This window comes from Buteo buteo, chromosome Z (genome assembly GCF_964188355.1).
Source record: "Buteo buteo chromosome Z, bButBut1.hap1.1, whole genome shotgun sequence".
NCBI classification, from domain to species: domain Eukaryota; kingdom Metazoa; phylum Chordata; class Aves; order Accipitriformes; family Accipitridae; genus Buteo; species Buteo buteo.
In genome coordinates this window covers 4,427,947-4,448,478 of record NC_134204.1, presented here as the reverse complement: position 1 = coordinate 4,448,478, position 20,532 = coordinate 4,427,947, and the positions used below count along the sequence as shown (strand labels likewise).

At 40.2% G+C, this 20,532-nt stretch overlaps 1 protein-coding gene across 3 annotated transcripts in view; it reads right to left on the bottom strand.

The window, feature by feature from the left end:
- Window positions 1-355: 355 nt before the first annotated feature.
- Window positions 356-20,532, bottom strand: part of ST8SIA5 (ST8 alpha-N-acetyl-neuraminide alpha-2,8-sialyltransferase 5) — a 48,648-nt gene continuing 28,471 nt past the window's right edge. For all 3 annotated transcript variants that reach the window (XM_075020483.1, XM_075020482.1, XM_075020484.1), the window contains 6 exons: window positions 15,209-15,301; window positions 12,659-12,745; window positions 9,239-9,383; window positions 6,845-6,957; window positions 3,380-3,472; window positions 356-2,384 (listed from right to left, as the gene is read on the bottom strand). In XM_075020483.1, coding sequence (XP_074876584.1) covers window positions 1,916-2,384; window positions 3,380-3,472; window positions 6,845-6,957; window positions 9,239-9,383; window positions 12,659-12,745; window positions 15,209-15,301 — 1,000 coding nt within the window. In that variant the 3' untranslated portion in view covers window positions 356-1,915. The remainder of the gene's footprint in view (window positions 2,385-3,379; window positions 3,473-6,844; window positions 6,958-9,238; window positions 9,384-12,658; window positions 12,746-15,208; window positions 15,302-20,532) is intronic.

Here is a 20,532-nt window from a genome sequence, read left to right as displayed (position 1 = left end):
CACAGGTCCTTCACCTACCCCTGGTTGGTATTTCCCAAGTGAGCTCTGACACCTATATCAAGGATATGGGTTGCTTTTAAAGTAATCAGACCTCTGGAGACTAGTGTAAAGTTAAGGAGATACACTCTCACATACCATCCAGGTCACTGCTGGTCAGTAGGGACTTTTGAAATGGTGACCATCGTGCTTCACTTCCTTTTCAATCATTTTATCTGTAGCATGAGCAACTTTCACAGCTCTCAGCATAGCACAGAGGCTTTTAAAAGAAGCTTTGTGCATTCATGCATTACAAAATCAAAATCCAAGTCCAGATTCAGATTTAAACCCTCTCCCTCCCCCCCAAAAACTATCCCTCATGTAGAACTAGCACTTTAAACTCCAAATCCTTGATCAAAGGTCTTGTAATCTAAGACAAGACAAGGCACTGGACAACAGCCCAAGTGCTTCAGACTAAGAACTTATACGAGGAAACTCTGTTCATTTAACTATGCCAGCACAGCTGAAACAGCAAACCTCACCCTCCTGTGTATCATACCAGTATGAAAAGGCATATACCAGCAGCCTACTACACCACGGTTCAGTAGCCAAAATAAACTCCAGCAATATGTGGCATCTTTTCTGCATCAGGATTTTGCCAATTTGACTGTATCAGGTGAAAAAATTAAGCTTGGCATAACTGACAGAGTTACATAGGTAACTTTTTAAAGAATCCAGCAGCCCTTTTACTATCCTAGTAACATTCTCAACATATAAAAATGTCACGTTAAGACATCTGACATCTTGAGATGCATAATTTTAAAATAAGCATCATAATCCAAGCCACAAAGTATCTTCACTGTATTTTAAAATCATTTTCTGCCACCACTTATCACAGATACCTGGAAGTATTTAACTCAACCTGCACAACAGTGAATCAACATTTAGATACTCTTACAAAGTCTTTAAAAAAAATCAAACAGGAAATGCTTTTTTTTATCTTATGCTGTGATATTTGAACCAAAAAATCAACTCAGAAAATATAACTACACAATCTCCTTGCTATTCAGCCTGAGAAAAGCTTACAGAAGTATGAAGGAGCATGTTTCTTCAACAAGAACTCCAATCTGAAGCTGAGATGGTCACTGTAGGAGGAAATACACACATGCGTTAGCTAGAAGGAAAGCATTACAGACAATGAGAAAGAAAACATGATCAGCAGAGGGGATGAGAAATATAAGACATAAGAATGAGAAAAAGAGAGAAACTCTAAAACAATTGCACACCATGATCCACAGTTACCTGTGGCTGTGAACTGGAGTTTAACATTCTTTTCTACCTCAGCTGAAAAAATTCATAGTGATCTTGTTTATTCCTATCACATCTATCTGCTATTTTTCACCAATACTTCGTGACACTACAGAACAAAGTCCTCAAGTTACATACTTCCCCTTAAAACTATAACGCTAAAGGGTATTTTCAAAAACCCGAATACCAGAGAACAGTGCTTTCAATAAAATCTGGCAATGACCCAAGGTACTTGATTCAGAAACCTATGTAAAGTCATACAGTCTGTGTTAAAATTCTCAATCACTGATTCTCCTCAAAAATTTGGTGCTTTTCTTCATAGTGAAATGATAACCACATTAATGTGCTCTGTTTATCCCTAAACCTACTGGAAATGTGCTTCTTATCTGACTTGCTTTCCAGGGCAATGTACACCCTGGGACAGAGGAGTTTTGCTTCTCCTACACTGATATGGACCCAACTCTGCTAGCAGGAAAGATGCTGGTATCCTAGACCCTATGGGATGCAATGCCTTGAGGAAATTTATATCAAACATTTATTGCATAATCTCAGGGTGTAATAAAACCTCCTACACCATACACAGGCATCAAGTTCCTGTCACACTTTTGTGTCAGAGGAAGAAGTACCCCTGTCAACAGCAGCTACAGGTCCCTGTATGAACCCGCAGGATCCCCTTGCTGTGCATGTGGAGGAAGTTGAAGATTTCTGAGGGCATAGCATGAAAACCAGGGCGAGGTTTCACATTGTCATAGTAGTGGTGAGTTATAAAAATCCCTGAGGGGTTCATGGGGAAGGCCCAAAAGCCAAAAAGGTGGACCTCTTCACAGAGCTCCAGGGCAGCAGTCACCAGGATCAGTCCAGTGCTAATCCGCTTGGCCCGCACCCCTTGGCCGAGCCAGTAGCGTGAGACGTTGATGAGATACTGGGGATGAAAGTAATAAACAGCTTGCTGAGATTCAAAATCATCCAGGACATATTTGACCCGGATTGAGACGTCCGTGTTGCGAGTGTTGTAGAAAGCTGGCAGCAGCACGGAAGCGTTCTCGTAGACCTGGAGCACGTCGTAGAAGGGTTTTCTCCATTTTTCCAGCCTATGAAATCTAAAGGGAAAAGGATGTGAGTGATGGTCAGACGAGCGCAGACTCAGTCTGGACCCAGCAGACAAGAAACTTCCAATGGGCTTTTACTGAAACATTTCTGATACAGAGATAATTGAAATGCTGTTTCAGTTAACAAGGGGAATACAGTTAGATTTGTAGCTAAAGCATCAGTATGAAATGTAGGGCAAAAATGCAGGGGATAAAAAAAATATATATTCTCCTTTCTTTTGGCAATACATTCATTAAACAGTGGACGAACTTTGTAGACATTTCTGATCATGTCTCACTTCTCATTTTATTATGAGAAGTATGCCGTTTTTCCAAGGTGTGGACAGCTGTATAGTGCACTATGAGGTGCAAAACTGTATAAAAAACTAGCAAATACCAAAGCAAAGCAAACGTCTCACTGTAACATTTAAAATAAATCCAAAATGCAAGCAAATTATTTTATGTTGCTTCAGAAAAGAAACACGTTCCCCCAGCAAGAAAGGAAAGCAGTAATTAGCCCCATGGTCCCAAACCTGTCAGCAAGGTGGCATTAAGGTATTAACAAACTTAAAATTTAAAATCACCCAGTCAATCATGGCTACAAAGTTTAACTGCATTTTTAAAAAAACATATGCCAATATGTGTTACTTTATTTAAGCTTTTAGGGTAGGATCCAGTTGCTTCCACCCTGAATGTTTCTGAGACCTTTGCCTGCGGCTTGCAAGCACAGTACAAGACTTCCAGGGAAAGGATGGCTCTGCTGTTATAATTTTAGCTCATCAGCTTTCCACTTTCTATCACCAATGTGCAGGTCTAAGTATTTAAGAAGTTTCTATAAGTTGTTAATAATTCCATATACTGAATAACTTCAATTCAGAATGAAATGTATGATTCATAGTGTCAGTTTAAAGTAATACCGGGAAAAAAATTCTCTGTAACTGTTAGAATTAAGTGAAAGGTAGATTTGGAAAAGCAATAGAGATGAAAATACAAAAACTAGAAATGACCTCTCAGTAATTATACTGGGATTCACAGTCACGACATCCGTCTTTACCCCAACGTCCGTGAAGTATTTCTCAGATATAGGAGGCAAATTGCATCTATAAAGGAAAGAAATCAATAGGAATGTTAAAAAATGCCTTGCACTTTTTCAGGACTAGAAAGTAGAATCGATGTAAGCATTTCTTCCAAGGAACAAATCTAGAAACAGATTGAGAATTTAAAATTACATCAAGACATATTGATGCCCACACTGTGCATTAAAGTAACAGGTTCTTAGAGGCTGTATGGAGACCTCTCTTCTTCCCTGAGTCTCAGTGATGACCCCTTTTTGCAGATGTAGCCAATGCTAACTCATTTTGCTTCCTTAATGGCAGTTCAGCTCTTTACTTTGGCAGTTTAGGACAAGAAATAGGATGAAGCCCCAAGGACAATCAGCCTATAAAATCAAAGACTTCCTCAGGAGCAGCTAAGCAGTATTCAATAATTAATAGATAAGCTGTATCTATAACGTTGCCTTTAACATGCTTTGTTTTATACCTGAGAGAATTTAGGGGAAATGTTCCACAAGAGACAAATCAATCCAGTCCTAATTAATCCAAAACTATCTGCTTCTTTTCCGTTTCCTTTCATAAGTATCTCCCAGCATAGTGTAAGTGCAGCAATTCTGACTCTACAGATTCACCAGAGGATGTCAAAGCTAATAGGAACAAACTTGTGAAGATTTGCAAACCTTGACTTTGCTCAGCCTCCACTCACCTTGACCTAGATTCATCATCTCACAAAATTTAGAGCACCCCTCAAGAGATGCTGAAGTTACTGAAACACACACAAGCTAACACACAAGCTTCACTTCCATAGGAAACCTAGCTAAAAAAAAAGCTTCGGCATGTGTTATCAGAGGCAACATAAGTGGCCTTTTACAATCAGTTTAAGCTAGCATTAGATACTTGCTGACATTTTGAAAACTTTTTGAAGTGATCTACAAGCCTCAATAAAAGCCATTACTGTTAAGATTCCCACATCTCAAAAATCCTGCTGTGCCTAATTCCCAAACATCCCCATATTTCTGAAGATCAGGGTCAAATAGGAGAAAACTGTGAAGGTATTTAGGGTAAGTGATACTCAGTGTTTTCAGAATACTACAGTTCAGCTGTCAGCATAATTTCTCAGTCACAGGGACAGGGCAAGTGGGGGAGCAGAAGAATGCACAAAAATCCTTCAAAGTCCTTTTCAGACTTAGGAGGTTCATATCTACCTTCCAGAGAGTCCCTCTTTATCAGGTCAGAGAATTTTTTTTTAGCCATCTCATCCTTCTCATAGGCAATGTTATTTCCAGAACTTTTCTCTGCTAGGTCATGCAATGTCCTTCTAGTATCCCCAGTTCCACCTAGCACTGGGCACTGTGCTCATTAGAATATATTTGAAAAAGTTTTCAAATACTCAGCTTCAATATTTTTGAACAGCAACTGCCCACCAGGCGTAAGAAAGACTGGATTTGTTGAAAGTGATAATTCCTTATAAAAATGATACAATCTGCATAAACTGTACTTTTGCCATAAGACTCCAAAAATTCCTTCCTGCAGAGAGTAGTCCCATCTCTAAACGCACCCAATGTTTCATCACAGATCTCTACTCTGGCCAGTAGATGGAGATAGACAATAACAACTAGCAAATGCAATTCCTGTGTGTGTATTTTGTATATTCTATTGTACTATAATAAATTGCTATCGGAATTTATTTCATAGAAAACCTTGGTTGTATCCTGTTGGCCACAGGCTTCCTGACAATAAAAGATTTTGTCAGGTGTCCTGAAAGTATCACTGAATGTTAAAAGTGCTCCATAGGCAGTTTTTGAAATATTTCAAAGAATTATTTCGCTGGTGACCAAGAAGGTCATTCCTGACAGTTTGGTGAACTGGTGTTAGACTGGAAAGTGGATGTGTTCAGACCTGACCTTAAACACAAGCTTTACTTTAAAATTGATGTCAGCAGACCTTAAGCTCTTAAACACTAGCATGTCTTTGTGCATAACACTGGTCCCACATATTTTGGAGATGGTGAACCAGGGATTTCTTCTGCACAAGTACTGATGTATTTATTCATATTTCAGTTCTACTTAAGCCTCTATTTAATTTATTACTGGTACCAAGAGCAACCCCATTTCTACATTCTGTAGTGATCTGATCTGCTCTCCTCTTTTTGATCAGTTTTGGTACAGTTCAAGGAAGAGTAACAGTGGTAAAAAGGGACCTCCACTGAAAGTTCTTATACATAAATGATGACACTTGCTGCCCATATTTCCACTTCCACTCAACAGCTTGTCATCTCCATGTGTAACATATACTGCTCCTTTCAACCATACTAATAGCTGTGATCCAACATGATAGAAGGGAATCTACAATAATTATTTAATGTCTATGGGGTACACCAGGCTTTTAAGAAGCAAATTATTGGAAGCCTGGACTGTTTCACAGATTAAAACTAAGACAATAGTTTGCTATAAAGTGGGAACAAGAGGCAGACACAAGGGTCTGAAAACAATGAATAGTGAAGGTAGGACCTGCAAAATTTTATTTCTCATTTGATGCCAAATTAAATTAAGAATGCAATGAGCAAAAATCTGACCTAATTTTTGCTGGTATGAAATCAGAGAAATTCATTGATTTATGCACAGTTACTCTAACCTGACAGCAGCATATCCAAGATGAGAAAATAGGCCAACAGAAGTAAAAAGATTTTTCTGTTCTACAGAACAGGTCATGAATCTGTGAGCTAGCTGTCATATGCCGTGACCCAGGCAAAGAGCTTAACAGGATTTAGAGAGGGATTAGTCATGCATATGAATAATAAAAAAATCTTTCCCATATATAGTAAGGATGATAAAAGTGCTGCTAAACTCTGTTATCCAGAGACACAAGTCGTGGGCCGTCCCCGTCTATGCAAAACCTGGATAACTCTACATATGGTGGGGAGCACAATATGAAGATACTCAAGCTTCGAAGTTATTCAGGCGTCTCTGCACACCCTGGAGTCTACAGTACTGATTACTGTAACTCCCATTATCCAGCACTTAAGCTCTGTACCTCTTCAGAAACACACCTCTGAGGCACATGAGCTGCACAGCATGGAGCTTTTAACATCTGGCCAAGCTGCTTGTTACGGCATACAGGTTGTACCTCTGGTTCAGAACTGCCCCAGAAAATCATGGCCACATTCATAGGACACTGCTTATGGGTTAATGTCCATGGAAAGATAAAACCGCAACCTGAGTGACAGGGAATGTCCTGAAAGAGCACAATAAACTGTCAATAAGTCAGGTGGGTTTTTTGAAACATTGCTTTTTGTGCAAGAAGCAGGCTTGATATGGCCAGTTTGGCAAATCCGATGTTTCTACATGAGAGAGAATAGCTTTGAAATCTTTTATTTTTCATTAAAATGGGAAAAAAGAAAAATGGTGCTGTGGTGATTACCGAAACACGAAGTCTGCACTGTCAATCTCCCGGCCACATCTGCTGTTCTTCAGAATTCCTCCATTCCCAACCACTGCACATTTCTTAAACTGGGAGCGGTGGTATGGCATATCCTGCAACATCACAGCAAGGAAACAGTTAAATACCCTGAAACATGGAGGCAACAAGTCTCTTTTTCACTTTTCCCTTTTTTATGTGCAGCTGCATCTTGCTGCAGATGCACTAATCATAGGAAGTTGACACTGGTTCCGGCCCGCAATATTCCCATGGTGTACTTAAATGGATGGGATTGTTTTCTGTGCAATTAGAGATAGTATGGGCAACTAACTCAGAGAGAAAAAAAGCAATAACCTGGTTTTGTCCAGACTTAATAGTGGAAGAAGTCATTTTAGAAACTTTCTGATTTCCACATGAGGGCATGAACCATAAAATTAGCGTACCCCAGGCATTGCCTTCTGAGCTGCCTGCAAACTACTCATTCCTCAGGCTCTGATATGTCCTGTTTTTGAGGAGTCTGCACACATAGTTCCAGAGCAGCTAGTTAAGCCCAAGAAGTTTCTCTAAGTCAGACAGCACGTTACAGGTATTTATCAGAACCTAACCCAAATTTTAGTGCTTGCTACAACTAATTGTACTAATAGTATTAATGATTATTAATTAGCACTTGTACTACCAGCAGCGCCTAAGGCCTTTGGTCAGGGACCTTTTTGGACTTGTGTAGGACGCATCTTTCTGTAATCTTCAGGCAAAATTCTGCCTTCATATGCAGACGTGCAGCTGCTGCTGAAGCCAGAGAGAGTGAAAATCACATCTCCAAGAACAGAACTGGGCCGTTAGGGTGAGAGGGTTGTGACGCAGAACTGTGCCGCGCTACACCTTATGAATATGTAGAGAAGTGCTTATATAAGCATGAGAGTGCTCGTTTTGGTACATACATATTTTATCAATAATTTCATACCACAAACTACAGAGAGATGCAATAGTGGCATGACATTTCTGGGTGATTATTCCCAGCATCTTTCCATAGCATTCATAAGCCATGAGGTAAAAGGGCATGCAATTACACCTGTCTGAGAAAAGCAGCAGCTGTCTAACAGAGAAGCAATATAGAGTTATAGATTTGTCTGTGCTTTATCCAGCGATTTCTTAACACAAAATGCCTTGGCAGCGCTGAAAGGGAGATCAGAAGCCAGCCCTCCGCACTCAGCACAAGGCCCTTACAGTCCGTCTTGCTCCTGTGCTTTCAGCCCTTTATCTCCTACATTTGCCTTGCTGCAGCCCTGCTCCTAGGCAGAGGGTGGCTTTGGCCACATACGTGCTGCCCAGTGAATCCCAAAGGTATTTTGGCATGGGATAGAGCCTGCAAAGCATCCTCAAGGCATACCTGGATAAATACAACAGCAGCTGTAGGACACTCCTAGCGAAAGTGTAGATGTCTAGTCTTTTATGCATTCATCTGTGCAATCTGGCAGGGTTTTGAGGATAATACTCCTGGACTTAGATGTACCCATTCTTTGCACGTCTCCAGATGCCAAAGTGCTTTGCTGGATCTGAGCCTTTCACCTGCTCTGCCTCAGTTCCCCATGTGCACATTTAGATAAGAGCACTACCCTACCTCTTAGCAGTGCTCAGAAAGCAATTGGATTAAAAATGGTTAGACCCTTAAGGACAACATTAAGGACACAAATCTATGTATTTCACTCGAATATTTTTCTGACTTTCTGAAAGGGATAGATTTCAGTTATTCCCTCCAAATATGCCATTTTAAATTCATGAGGTGTACTCCATGATAAATCAGTAGTCACATAAGCCCATTTCTGCACATCAATCACTACCTGCAATGGGAATTGCCCACTGGCTATAACTTTGAATGACCCTCAGGTCAAGGATTATTTGCTGAAAAGGTTTTGAATAATCATTGTGATGAATATATTTTAAAATTGTGCAGCCTGTTCACAGATAAGCTGCAAACAGAAATAAGTATAAAAGTAGTCATTGTGAATATGAATTATAAAATAATTTTGCCCCTAAAAAAACAGACCTACCCCAAATGTTGGATTTATTGTATGTGAGTATTGTACTCTTTAAAAGTTCTGATCAGTCAATGCCTCTTTTATTCAGCTTTCTTAAGTTATTTCATTAGCCACTTTGCTACTAGGTCAGTAATATTCTGCAGGAAAATATATATATGTATTGCATACTAGAGCAGATGACCACTAGAAAATAGGATAATCAGCTAAAATATCATATCAAAAATAAACATTTTCAAAGTATAAGTGATGAAGTTTGTTAGAAATGTCAAACAGCCAACTGCTAAATGCTTGGCTATGGGATAGTATCTAATGAAGCAAGTAGAGTGAAGTTGATTCTGCAATGGGCAGAGGCATGAGGCACCTTTGGAAACATTTTGAAGATTTCTTGGTTGATATGGAAGATTCCACTAGTATCCACTTCATATTTCAGTTTAGTTCCCAAGGGAGTATTTTTCTGGGTGGTGAACAGAAAGGCAGGGGCATTGCAACACCTCGACAAAGTAGACCTATAAATTGAAAAAGAGAGAAATAAGATCAAGGAGCTGATAGCATGCTTTAGGATTTGCAATTACTATTACTCCTAACAAGGCATTTTTCAGCAAAAATAAACTTTTTAGCTGTAGGAGGGGTAAAATGGTGGTTTGCTGGATTTTCCTTTAGAAAATTTCAGATTCAGTGAAATTTTGCTTGACTGAGGAACTTATGGTTAAAAAACAAATAACAAAAAAAAACACACACAAAAAAAAACCAAAAACAAGACCAAAAAAAAAAACCAAAACAAAAACAAACAAACAAACAAACAAACAAAAAAAAAAAGGGAAGAAATTAGATACCTGTACCTGTCTCTTCTAAGGTGCAGGAAATACATGTGCAATTTCTGCCCTGCTTCAGACCCCAAAGCTGAGCTTTTGCCCCCAATATCCTGGGGAAACCATCCTGATGAATTAGTCCCTCTCTGTGTTAGAGGTCTTCCACTTTTTGTAAATTATTTACTCATCACTGGGCAGGAAATCCAGGGGATTCATCTGAGGATGTGGAAGCTTGGCAGGGCAGGGACTTAAACACAGCAATACCGAAACACACAACCCCACTTACCAGACTACTGTGGAGCACAGCACACCTTGATTACAAAAAAAAAACTTTTAAAGGTCTTAGTTTTGCCTTTCACCTTGCATATGTGCATCAGGAAGATGATGTGGCCCCGAGAGATGGGTGCCAGGCAGACTGGTCACGGCTAAAACTCCAAAATCTCAGACAAATGGCCAAAATTTTCTTTGTCCTTGGGACAAAATGGCAGGTATTCCAAAGCAAACAAGAACAGTTTTGAAATGTCAAAAATGGGATTCACAGCATGAGAGAAAAATAATTCAGTTCTGATCCCCTTACCATAAGTTTCATATGAAATTTAAATAGGAAAAGCAGCTTTCCAAATAGGGACCCATTTCTTAGCTCCCATCTTTCCCCAAATGCTTTTCTCCTTTTACTGGTAGAACTGAAAGCCCTTAATTCATCTTACTCTCACTCCAGAGACAGTTTGTTTCTCAGTCAATGAATCTTATACCTTTAATGAAAAATACATGTCATGGCAAATGCACAAACATGAAGACAAAGTCAAATGGCTCTCAAATAACCTAGATTAAATACCTTGCCTCTAGGGTATGTGGCCTCATTATGAGTTGGAAGAATAAGCCAGTCTTCTTCATGGGCTTTATTACAAGCACCAGAAAGCAAAGACAGAATTATGCAAACACTTCATTGATGTCCAATTACTATTATATACTTGACTCATGCAGAATGACACAATATGATGATCAGATCAAGGCAGCAATTGAGACTGAATAAGTCAATGAATAATTTCTAATAACAAAATCATTAAACAATTACAAGCAGGTAGTGGGATTGAATTGTGATATTTGAGATGTGAAAAAACTCTTCATTAGTTCTGCATTAAGAAATTGAAAGAGCTGTTGTTCTTTAAACTAATGTCCAACTGGTTTTCCAGAGGTACGTTCCTTAATGTAAATGTCTGATATCTGAAGGAGGAAGACTGTCAAGGAAATTGTTTTCCTGTGTCTCCAGACACAAAAGCTAGTGTGATTTTTGTGCTTCCTCCCTCCCTGCTGCTTAAGGAGCTGTCATTTAACTTTTGTTGGATTCTCCCCATCTCACCTGATGGTCCAGAACTGGCGAAGTTTGAAAGCCCACAGCTCAGTGTTGTTGGACCACCACCTGTTAGCCTCCTACGAGTCTACCTCCAAACTCAGAGACTTTGGTCTGCTTTTAAGGGACTACAGTTTCCCCACACATTCACACACTGAAGTCCCTGTCCCATAAGACAAAAAGGAAACAGACTTTGAACTTTTTTTTCATGACTAGCATGATTATTGTTCCTGGAACGAGCTAACAAAGGTTAGGTTACACCTAGGTGCCAGTGGGAGTTTCTTAAGCAGTGATATATCAATCAGGCAGGTATAGTCAGTGACAAAAGTCTTTCATCTCTTCTCTCAATGCACTGTCTAGGATGGAGAGGGGTTCTTTGCTTAATGTGCTGGTGTTGGTGGCCTGAGAGAAAGTTATGGTGCTCCTGATGGTCTCTAGATAGTCTTTTCTCATTGCTTCCACCACTGGGCTGGCCTCCATACTTCAATGTGCTCTTCTCCATACTTCAATGTGCTCCTTGCACTCTGGGCATAATCATTAGTTCTCTTACTCCAAGCAATCTTTAAGATAGTAGGCTTTCATCCTGAATGGCTCTGATTATTGCCCATCAAGTAATTTCCAGAAAAAGATATACTAAAAAAAACCTAAAAAACTTATGTGTGGAACTCACGTTGGAAAAAGTGTTATGAGCCTGGGACTAACAATTAGTTATTTTTAAAGATGTTAATGACTAACTCAGCACATGCATTCTCACATTCTCTCATTCTCTCATTAACTCGTGACAGCTATTTCCTGGAATCATGCAAAAGAATTTGGGAGAAAGTTGCAGGGCCATATTCTAAACAACAGCTCTGAATCATGCCAGTGACTTACAGATTTAACCAGTCTATATTTCACTGACTCTGAAATAATGTGCTTTCTCTAGACCTACTCAAATATGGCCCTTGAATGTATCAATATACAAGATTCAAATATTGTTTTGGCTTCATTCTACTATTGCCTTCACAAGACCAATTTCAAAAGCTGTATCTCAAAAGGACCATGGAGGACCTTCAGCAAAGAGGAAGTCACATGAAGGAAGACAGAACGCTACAGAAACAATCTGCAGAGGTCTCCACAGACCAGAAAAATTATCTAGCTAGTCAGGGAGCAATAGCTGAGAAGCCGTTAAAAAAAAGGAAGTCATAAACAAGGTCTGACAGTACCTAATGAACCACAGAAAAAATCCAGTTTGAGTATTTTGTAGGCCAAATTTGCAGTGTCACCAATGATATTACCATTTTACACCACCAGAGATTTAGGTTGATGTATTAGGTGCAGCCATTAAGTCTTGGCTCCATCCTCACTTCTGCCTGAATCATACCTGGAAGTCTTTCCCATATCAAATTCCCCACCTTTCCTGGGAAGACTGTTCCACATGCCAGAAGAGTGCTTTCACTCTTACTGTTCACTTTTTAAAAGTAGAAAAAAGTCCATATTTATTCAAAAGGATGGTACTCCAGCAGTAACAGTGTTAAAATGCTTACTCTTGCTATCCATATGAAGGTTTGATCTCTCTACGGAAGCTAAACTCAAACTGAAATAAATCTTACTCAGTTTCATTAATGTGGACCATTCTTACTTGAATAAATTAGCTTCTGTGACATTCATCTCCCATTTGCACATCTGTAGGCTCTTCCATCTGTCAAACAATTCAGTTTGTTTCACCCTAAAAGATAAAAAGAAAGAAAACAAAAATTCACGTTATTACAAGGGCTTCATTTCCTAAAACAGCTGCAGCCAGAGTACCACGCAGTAAGCTTTTGATAGGGCAAACCAGTCAGTCTAGCCAGTGCAAAATTTATCATTCTTATTTCTTTTTCTGCTCAGACATAGGAACACTAAACCATGTATACACAGGTACTGGTGGAGCTCTTCAGATGTTTGGGACTGATTTCTATTCCCTGCTAGGCATTCTCCATTTCTTAAGGATAAAAAATGCAATATCGAGCAAGAAGCATCTACTGTACCGAAGTCTGTCCACAGTCTGCTGGGAAGCTAACGAGCATCTGGCAACTACAGCAGCTTTGAGGGGGGGGAAGCTAGAAGAAGGGCCCAGCAGAAGGGGTATTGGAAATGGGGATACTTTAGATAATTTGGCCAACCACATTATATTTTGGTGAGGTTATCTTAATCTGTGAGATCCTACAGAACAGTACTGTTGGTAAACCCATTTTATGAACTGCAACAGCACACGTAGGGATAAGCATCTGTGATGGTAAGAGGACATGAAAAGCTCTTTACAAAAGCATCTCTCCCTCCCCCTCTGTTAATAAATATACTTTTAGTTATATCAAAAAATGACACTCCTCTTTCTACTAGGCTGATACAGGATGACACATTTTTGGTGATATCATCAGTTCCAACCACTTCTACTTTAGAGTTCATACATATTCTTCTGTATTTGGACAACAGAGATAATGAAGGCTTTGCAAATATCTAGAGCTAGGGAGCAATGTCATAATCTGGCTAGGAAATTTTGAAGTCTGTGATTTCTTCAAGACTGATAGGTCTTAATGAGTTCTCTTCCAGCTTGAGGGCTTTGAATGTTTGAATAAAGCAAAGACTTTTAAGATAATTATATATTTAAAGTGAGTAGAACTTAGGATTTCCCAGGCTGTGGAAGTTACAGGAAGGAATTAGGTCATATTGTACTTTTTGTAGCCCACCAGAGCACATTAACTTGGAAATCTTCCACTACCGTAAGGGCTGACTTAGAAAACGTAGCACGTTAGAAGCAAGCACATCAGAAGAACCCAGCCTAGTAAAAGAGCTTAATGACAAATTGCATCTATTGTAAAAGTAAGGCTAACTCTATCCAGCTGAGCAGGAGTCCACTACCTTCTGTGTGCCATTGGATAAAATGAAGAGGCATGAGTAATTTTCTGTACCATCTGATAAGTATGCAGAAAAGCAATTCAAAGCTCCCCATCTTCAGCAGAACATTGGCAGAAGTGTGACATTCTCACCCCTTCTATTTATTTTTAAGCACTGCGAGTCAGCAAGCAGTGCAAAGTTGTTGCTTGTGTATCCTTTATCCAGCACCAAATACAGAAGACAAGGACATAACCTACATTTTTCTGTGCATAAAGTCAGTGAGGAAGACATGCTCAAAATCATGCAGACCTGGAGCAACAAATTGTATTTTCTGTAGCCTTGATTGCTTAAGGCTATGCACTTGTATAGCTGCACTTTCAACTGAAATTCTCAGTGCACTTTACAGACCTTAATAAGCCTTGTGGATTGTCAGTAAGATTACTAAACCACTGTTTTAGATATGGTAAGGGATTAGGCATAATCTAAGCACCTAAATTCAGTGCAATGCTGAAAATGCAGAAGGGCAACACAAAAATACCCTGCTATGCTCTGTCCAATGAGTTCCACTGGCAACCTCACTTTTTTGCCCAATTCCATCACTATGGCTTCATGGATACATCTCATTCAACTCATTAGTTTCCTGATGTACGTATATAGGACCACAAAAGACAAAGTATAAATATTTTATTGTTTCTCAGAATCACATTTTCCTACTTTTTACTGAATGTTAACTCACTGGTGATTGAGGAGGTCAAAAGTACAAATAGGCTCAGAAAAGACCTAAACAAATTAATAGAGAGGTTTATTGTCCACTCTGAAAACTGTAGCCTATTCACCATCTACCACTCAGCAAGTCTCCATGCCAGTATTTGTTACCAGGAAGGGCTAACATTTTTGCTTTGTTTTTTAGCCTTTACTACTGGCCACTGTCAATGATAGAGCCTTAAGTGTCCTAGAGTGTCCTTAAGTGTCCTAGATGGACACTTGCTATGAGTCAGTCTGGCTGTTCTTACTCTTCAATTACCTGGAATATAATGTTACAAATAATATTACAAACACCGTATTTAATTCCAAACAGTGATACTGGGCCTGACCAAAATGCTTCAATGTATGTGAAAAGCCTCCACTTTTTTCAAATGGACCGCAGATCAAATTCAAATGTCACTACTTGCATGTATAAGGGAACCCTAGGAATCCCTGATAAGATCCCTATCGATGGGATCTCTTGAGCCTTGCATCTTTTGGCAATGTCATTGTAAGTTACCATTTTCATCCTGCCTGAAAAGTAACCTTTTTAGCAAACATTCGTACTTACATAGACAAAACCTTCACTTCAATGATGTCCTGCCGTAATTCCAGGCATTTGGTAGAGTTGTACTCCAAAGGCCCTTCATAAAACTCAAAATACCTGAAGAAGAACAAGAAAAAAGATTATAAATAAGGCTTAGACTAGAATACTTGTCTTACACATCAACAAAAATTTGCTTAAAGATGTCATTTATGATTTCTGCCTAACTTGAGACTACACTGTCTGGCCCATAAGCAGGTTATTACTTCACAGGAAAACATAGATGTTGTTGCTGACTGTAGAACAGCCACCCATGCCCAGTTTGTCCATCCCTACAAGAGTTCATCTATCTTGCAGGCACCAACAAGGACCAGCTGCCTTCTCCAGCAGTCAGCACATGGCAGCTGCCGCTGAAAGTCAGGGGAAAAGCAATGATCACTTAAGAAACACTGCTCCCATCCTTTGGGTGTCTGAATGTGCTGAGAGTTTAAAAAACAGTACCTTAAATTTTGCTCTCAGGTAGAATGCAAAGTGCTGGGGGTTGCATCTTGTCTATGGAGACTGTTGCATAGCCCTACACAATTGAGCTTTTCATTGGGATTTACACTTTTGGCGTATTAGGAGGGCAAGGGAAGCTGGGATTTTCTTCTCAAAAAATTTGAGGTGGTTTTGAGAATGAAAGGATTTGAATGCTCAGACACAGCACAAATGACAGTGCTATTCTTAATTAAAATAAAGACATAAATATTTACTTTTTTGGTTAAATTCCTCCATCTTAGCCATCAGACTGGAGTGAAGGGGAAACAAAACACAATGGTAGTTACTCATGTTTAGGGGCCAGAGAAAGCCCAGGCTGTCCAGTGAATTCAATGAGACTGTATTGAAATGACAAAAAAGATTTAGGGTTTAAACTAAATTCTGTACCAGTTTCACCACTTATCATTAGAAGTCTGTGTTAAAGCCTAATACCTAAGAACTGTGCATACCCATAGGGCAGTTATTAATATAATGAAGAAATACGAGGTGACGACCTGGAGGAAAAGGTATTATGACCAAGGCTAGAGCAAGATATTTTGATGGATCATTTAAAATCTCAGAATTCATGAGGTTGTAACTCCAAACTATCTTTTGAATTTTCAATATGAAAGAAAAATACAAGATTCCTGGAAGAGCTTTATTTAAACCATCACTGGAAATGTAATATTTTGGGTTAGTGTCATTTTAAAATAACACCAAAATTCATGTTGGACCTGAATGTCTGTTCAGTTCTGAATATATAATCCTTAAGTAGGAAAGCCTTGTTAGTTTCCTTAGGAGTTCATGTTTATAATTAATATCGGAATTTGGGGGGATCCAAAGTTTGATCTGTTCTGGAGAAGTGCTAAGGGTTCACACCTCCCAGGGGAACTGTAGGAAGGGAAAGTGTCCAGAAAATAACACCTCCAGATATCTTCAACGGGGCCTCCAAAGGCCAGAAGCATCTAAAAACAAACAGCTTCTGAATTTTGCCTTGTAAGTACATCCAGAAATCTGTCTGATAAAGCAGGGAAGAGACAAACCTATAGAAGGGAGAAAGGGAATATAGCACGCGAGTGGAAAAAGCTCAAGAGCTTCCCAAAGCAATCTGCTACCAACTGGGAACATTTCTATCCTGTCAAATGCTGCTTTAGGATAAGTCTCCTTCACCTCTCCTTGAAGTTTTCACCACCTTAGCTTTGCCAAACCCCAAACCGATCATTTCTGTGATCCAGTGAGAAGCTCAAACCTTGAGACTGAAAGGAGGAAGCCCATGCCTAGAAGGTGGCAGAACATCATAAAACCCCAATAAAGAAGTAAAATGATTACTGTCAGAAAAAAACCCAATAGCTTAGCAATTTTTAAAAAGTGTGACTATTAGGAAATGTGTTTAGATAGTCTTCAAGGCAACAAATATATTTTTATGAGTTTTATAGAGGAAATTATGTATTTAAAGCACTCCATAATCAGTGACAAATCTGGGAAAAGACTTCCTCAGCCTCCAGAAGGGAGATATAGTTCATGTAACATGAACCTTCATCTGGTGTGTCACCAAAAGGCTTGGGCTCTCCTTCCAACTCAATCGCTCACCTGGACATTCAGCCTTTTTAGTAAAGAGTAGCTGAAATCCATTGCAGTGGCACAAGTCCTGCGTGCTTGGCTTGCTGAGCTGCAGCTGAGCAACCTGTCTATTTTGAAAGCTGTTCCCACTGAAACTGGATTAAGAGCTCACCTGGTTGCACCAGACTTAAGCCCTGTGTGGATGTCTTCCGGATAAATTTCCAAAACTAAATGGAAATTTCTCTCTGTGGAGAGACTTCTTGCTGGTCACAGAATTTTACTGTATTTTGTGGTATCCATTCTTTGGTTCTTTGAGCCAGACAAGACTGGGACCCTGAATGTGCATGTTCTACACAACAGCTAGAGGCAGGTATACATCCCCATGCAACACTCAGCATGTTACATACCACTCCTACCACTTTGGACATAAGGGGGATAGCAATGGTTATCAGCCTCATCCTAACCTTTCACCTAACACTGGATTTCAGTACCTTGTATGTGCCTCAGAACAGATAAGAATGGCAAAAATCTAGATTAACATGTATTTTTATCTTTCCTGCACACTTCTGGCTTTTCTGATAAGTTAAAGAACTGCAGCTCAGATGTCAAACAGCACAGGCTATCATGTGGGAACACCGCAGCAGGGGAAAGCTGGCCTCAGCCCGTGGCAGTGGAGACAAAGATGTCATTTTATGAAACAGAGATGAAATTTCCTGAGTCCCAGAGATTCCCTTTGATCATTGCCAGCTTACCCAATCCACAAACCAAAAATAGAAATGAAAAAGGGATGTGTTACCAAAGATGCAGAAGGGTGAGGAGGAAAGGATTAGGTAAAAAATATACCACTTCTGGATCTGGAAGGAAATCCGTGAGGCAGCATTGCATTTGTAGCAGAGTTATTCCATTAGCCTACAGCTTCAAAAAGCACAGGACTGTCCTGCAAGTCAATAACTCTGACAATACCAGCTTTTCCAGCAGAGTCGCTGGGAGTAGTGAATCCACCTTTTGGCACCTTGTGGAAGTGCAGAGGGAGGATCCGTGAAACAGGCTGGATGACACGCTGCCGATGGGACACCTACATGCCTCCCACAGCAAAGGCAGGGGACACTGACAGCGGTGTCACTTCTGCACCGACTGGAGGAGAAGATGCTACTGGCCATGGGATGAACTCAATTGAAACTAACTCATCCTGCCTGAGCTGCTGAATAATCATCATCTCGGCCATCATTCATAAGCCCTGAACTGCATCTGAAGCACCCAGGCAGACGCTAAGCCTCCTTAGTGTTAATGCTACTGATGTTGTAGCACTTAGGTTGCAAGCGTTAATGACAATACAACAGCATTAAGGAATTTGTGAAATGGTATCTAGTCAATAAACAAAAAAAAATATTTTTTCTTCTCTTTCTCCCAGGAGTGTTCATGCTATTTATGTGCTTCACAGCAATTCCCCTTCTGCAACAGACACCGAGGCAAACTAGCAGAGGCAGGTGCCTGGAGCACCGGCCAACCTCTTCCCGCAGAAGTGTTTCATGCTGTACTTTCCCAGAATACAGCTTTTGCACAACACCAGGCTCTAGCACAAAGAATATGGGTTCCCTCAACCCCCGCGGATGTCCTTTAAACCTAGCTCCTCCGCTCAGCAGGGTCTGGTCCTGCTGGGAGTGTTTGGAGACCAGCTCCCCCCGCACTCTCCCAGAGGAAGCATCAGTCTCACCCACTCCCTGGGCTCCGAGTGCTACTTCTGCCTATTAACTCCCACTCTAAACCATGTAGTTCCCTGTGAACGAAGAGACATTTGCCTGTCAAAAGCTTAATTAGCACAAATGGAAACCGTCCTCCCCATCATCTTCCTCAGTCTGATATCCAGCTAAGAAGCAAGGGTGTAGTGCAATTTATTTTGATTTATGCTCTTGATTAGTGACAAGTGACATGCCTGACTACGCTACTCCTTTTGCTACAGAAAAGGGCTGTATTTCAGCTTTACAAGAATGACAGTCATGTTTTATATCCATAAAACAGAGTTGATATGTCATTGCCAGAATGTCCTCTCCCTGCATTGCCTTTGCTTCCCCTGCTGAAATCTAAATAACTTTTACCCCTCAAAGGTCACAAGTTTACCGGAAAACCAACACAAGAATTCATGATTCTTTACAATAGGGAACACAACTACGACCAAATCACTACAAAGAGCATAGTTGCACATAGGATAGCATTTTCTCAGGGTATCGGGCACTACACACAACTCACTGCTTTATGTCCATTCAGGTCAATTGTAGCTTCCAAATCTACAACATTTTCCAGGATCAAATCCTGTATCTGAACACCACACAAGCTGCAAGTGCTCAGAGAGGACTCTTTTTTTACCGCACTCAGTACTGAATGCCCAGAAATGAGATGCTATCCACTCTGTAATTTTCCATTTCTGACTAACTGAGACTTTCTTCTTTTCTAACTTTCATGTCTCCCATTGCAACCCCACTTCCAGCTGAACAGCTTACTGAGCTCGATAGTGAGAGGCAGATTTGGTTTCCCAGTCCACCAGCTAACTCTTAGGTCTTTGATCATCAGCAGTTGGGTTGTTCCTGCTTTGATCAAAAGTAAGCTTTTCTTGATCATGCTACATGAATTAAAAAGGCTGAGACTTCAATCCTGTCTTCAAGCGGCACTTGGATTGAGACACTGATGTGTCTGATATATTGAACAAAGGTTTTAAAATATAATTGAGTGTAATTGTCAGGCATCTTTTAAACAAGACCATTTTCCCCTGCACAAGCTGCCTTCCCCTTTTGCTCGTTCCTGCAGTGCCAGTTCTGCACTGTTTGCAGTGAGGCTGCAGCACTTATGCTGCAAGAAAGCTGAGTATCGCAGGAAGGATTCCACCTACCCTCCAGGAAAAACAAAGATCTTTCCAAAAATATACATTATCCAGTGACTAAGAAATGAGAATAAATGAACCAAGCCCTGCAGGCTTCTACTAAACACTTATTAAGAGAACTGTCCAATTAGCAGTGCCTGCACTCATCAGTATGGGGAGATCCATGGCCAACCTCGGGTCTAGATTCACCTTCCCTACTCAGGAACGTTGCAAGTGTGCCAGAGCACGCTCCCCAAAGCACACAGGGACTCATGTTCATCTGGCCAGGCCAGCATGGGATCTTCAGACCCTTGTAGCAAAAAATACTGCTGAGGTGGAGAATATCGTGGCTATAGGGGTTCTGGAAAACTCATCCAGAGCAGAGCAAACTAGGTGTTGACTTCATCAGAGCCCACTGTGA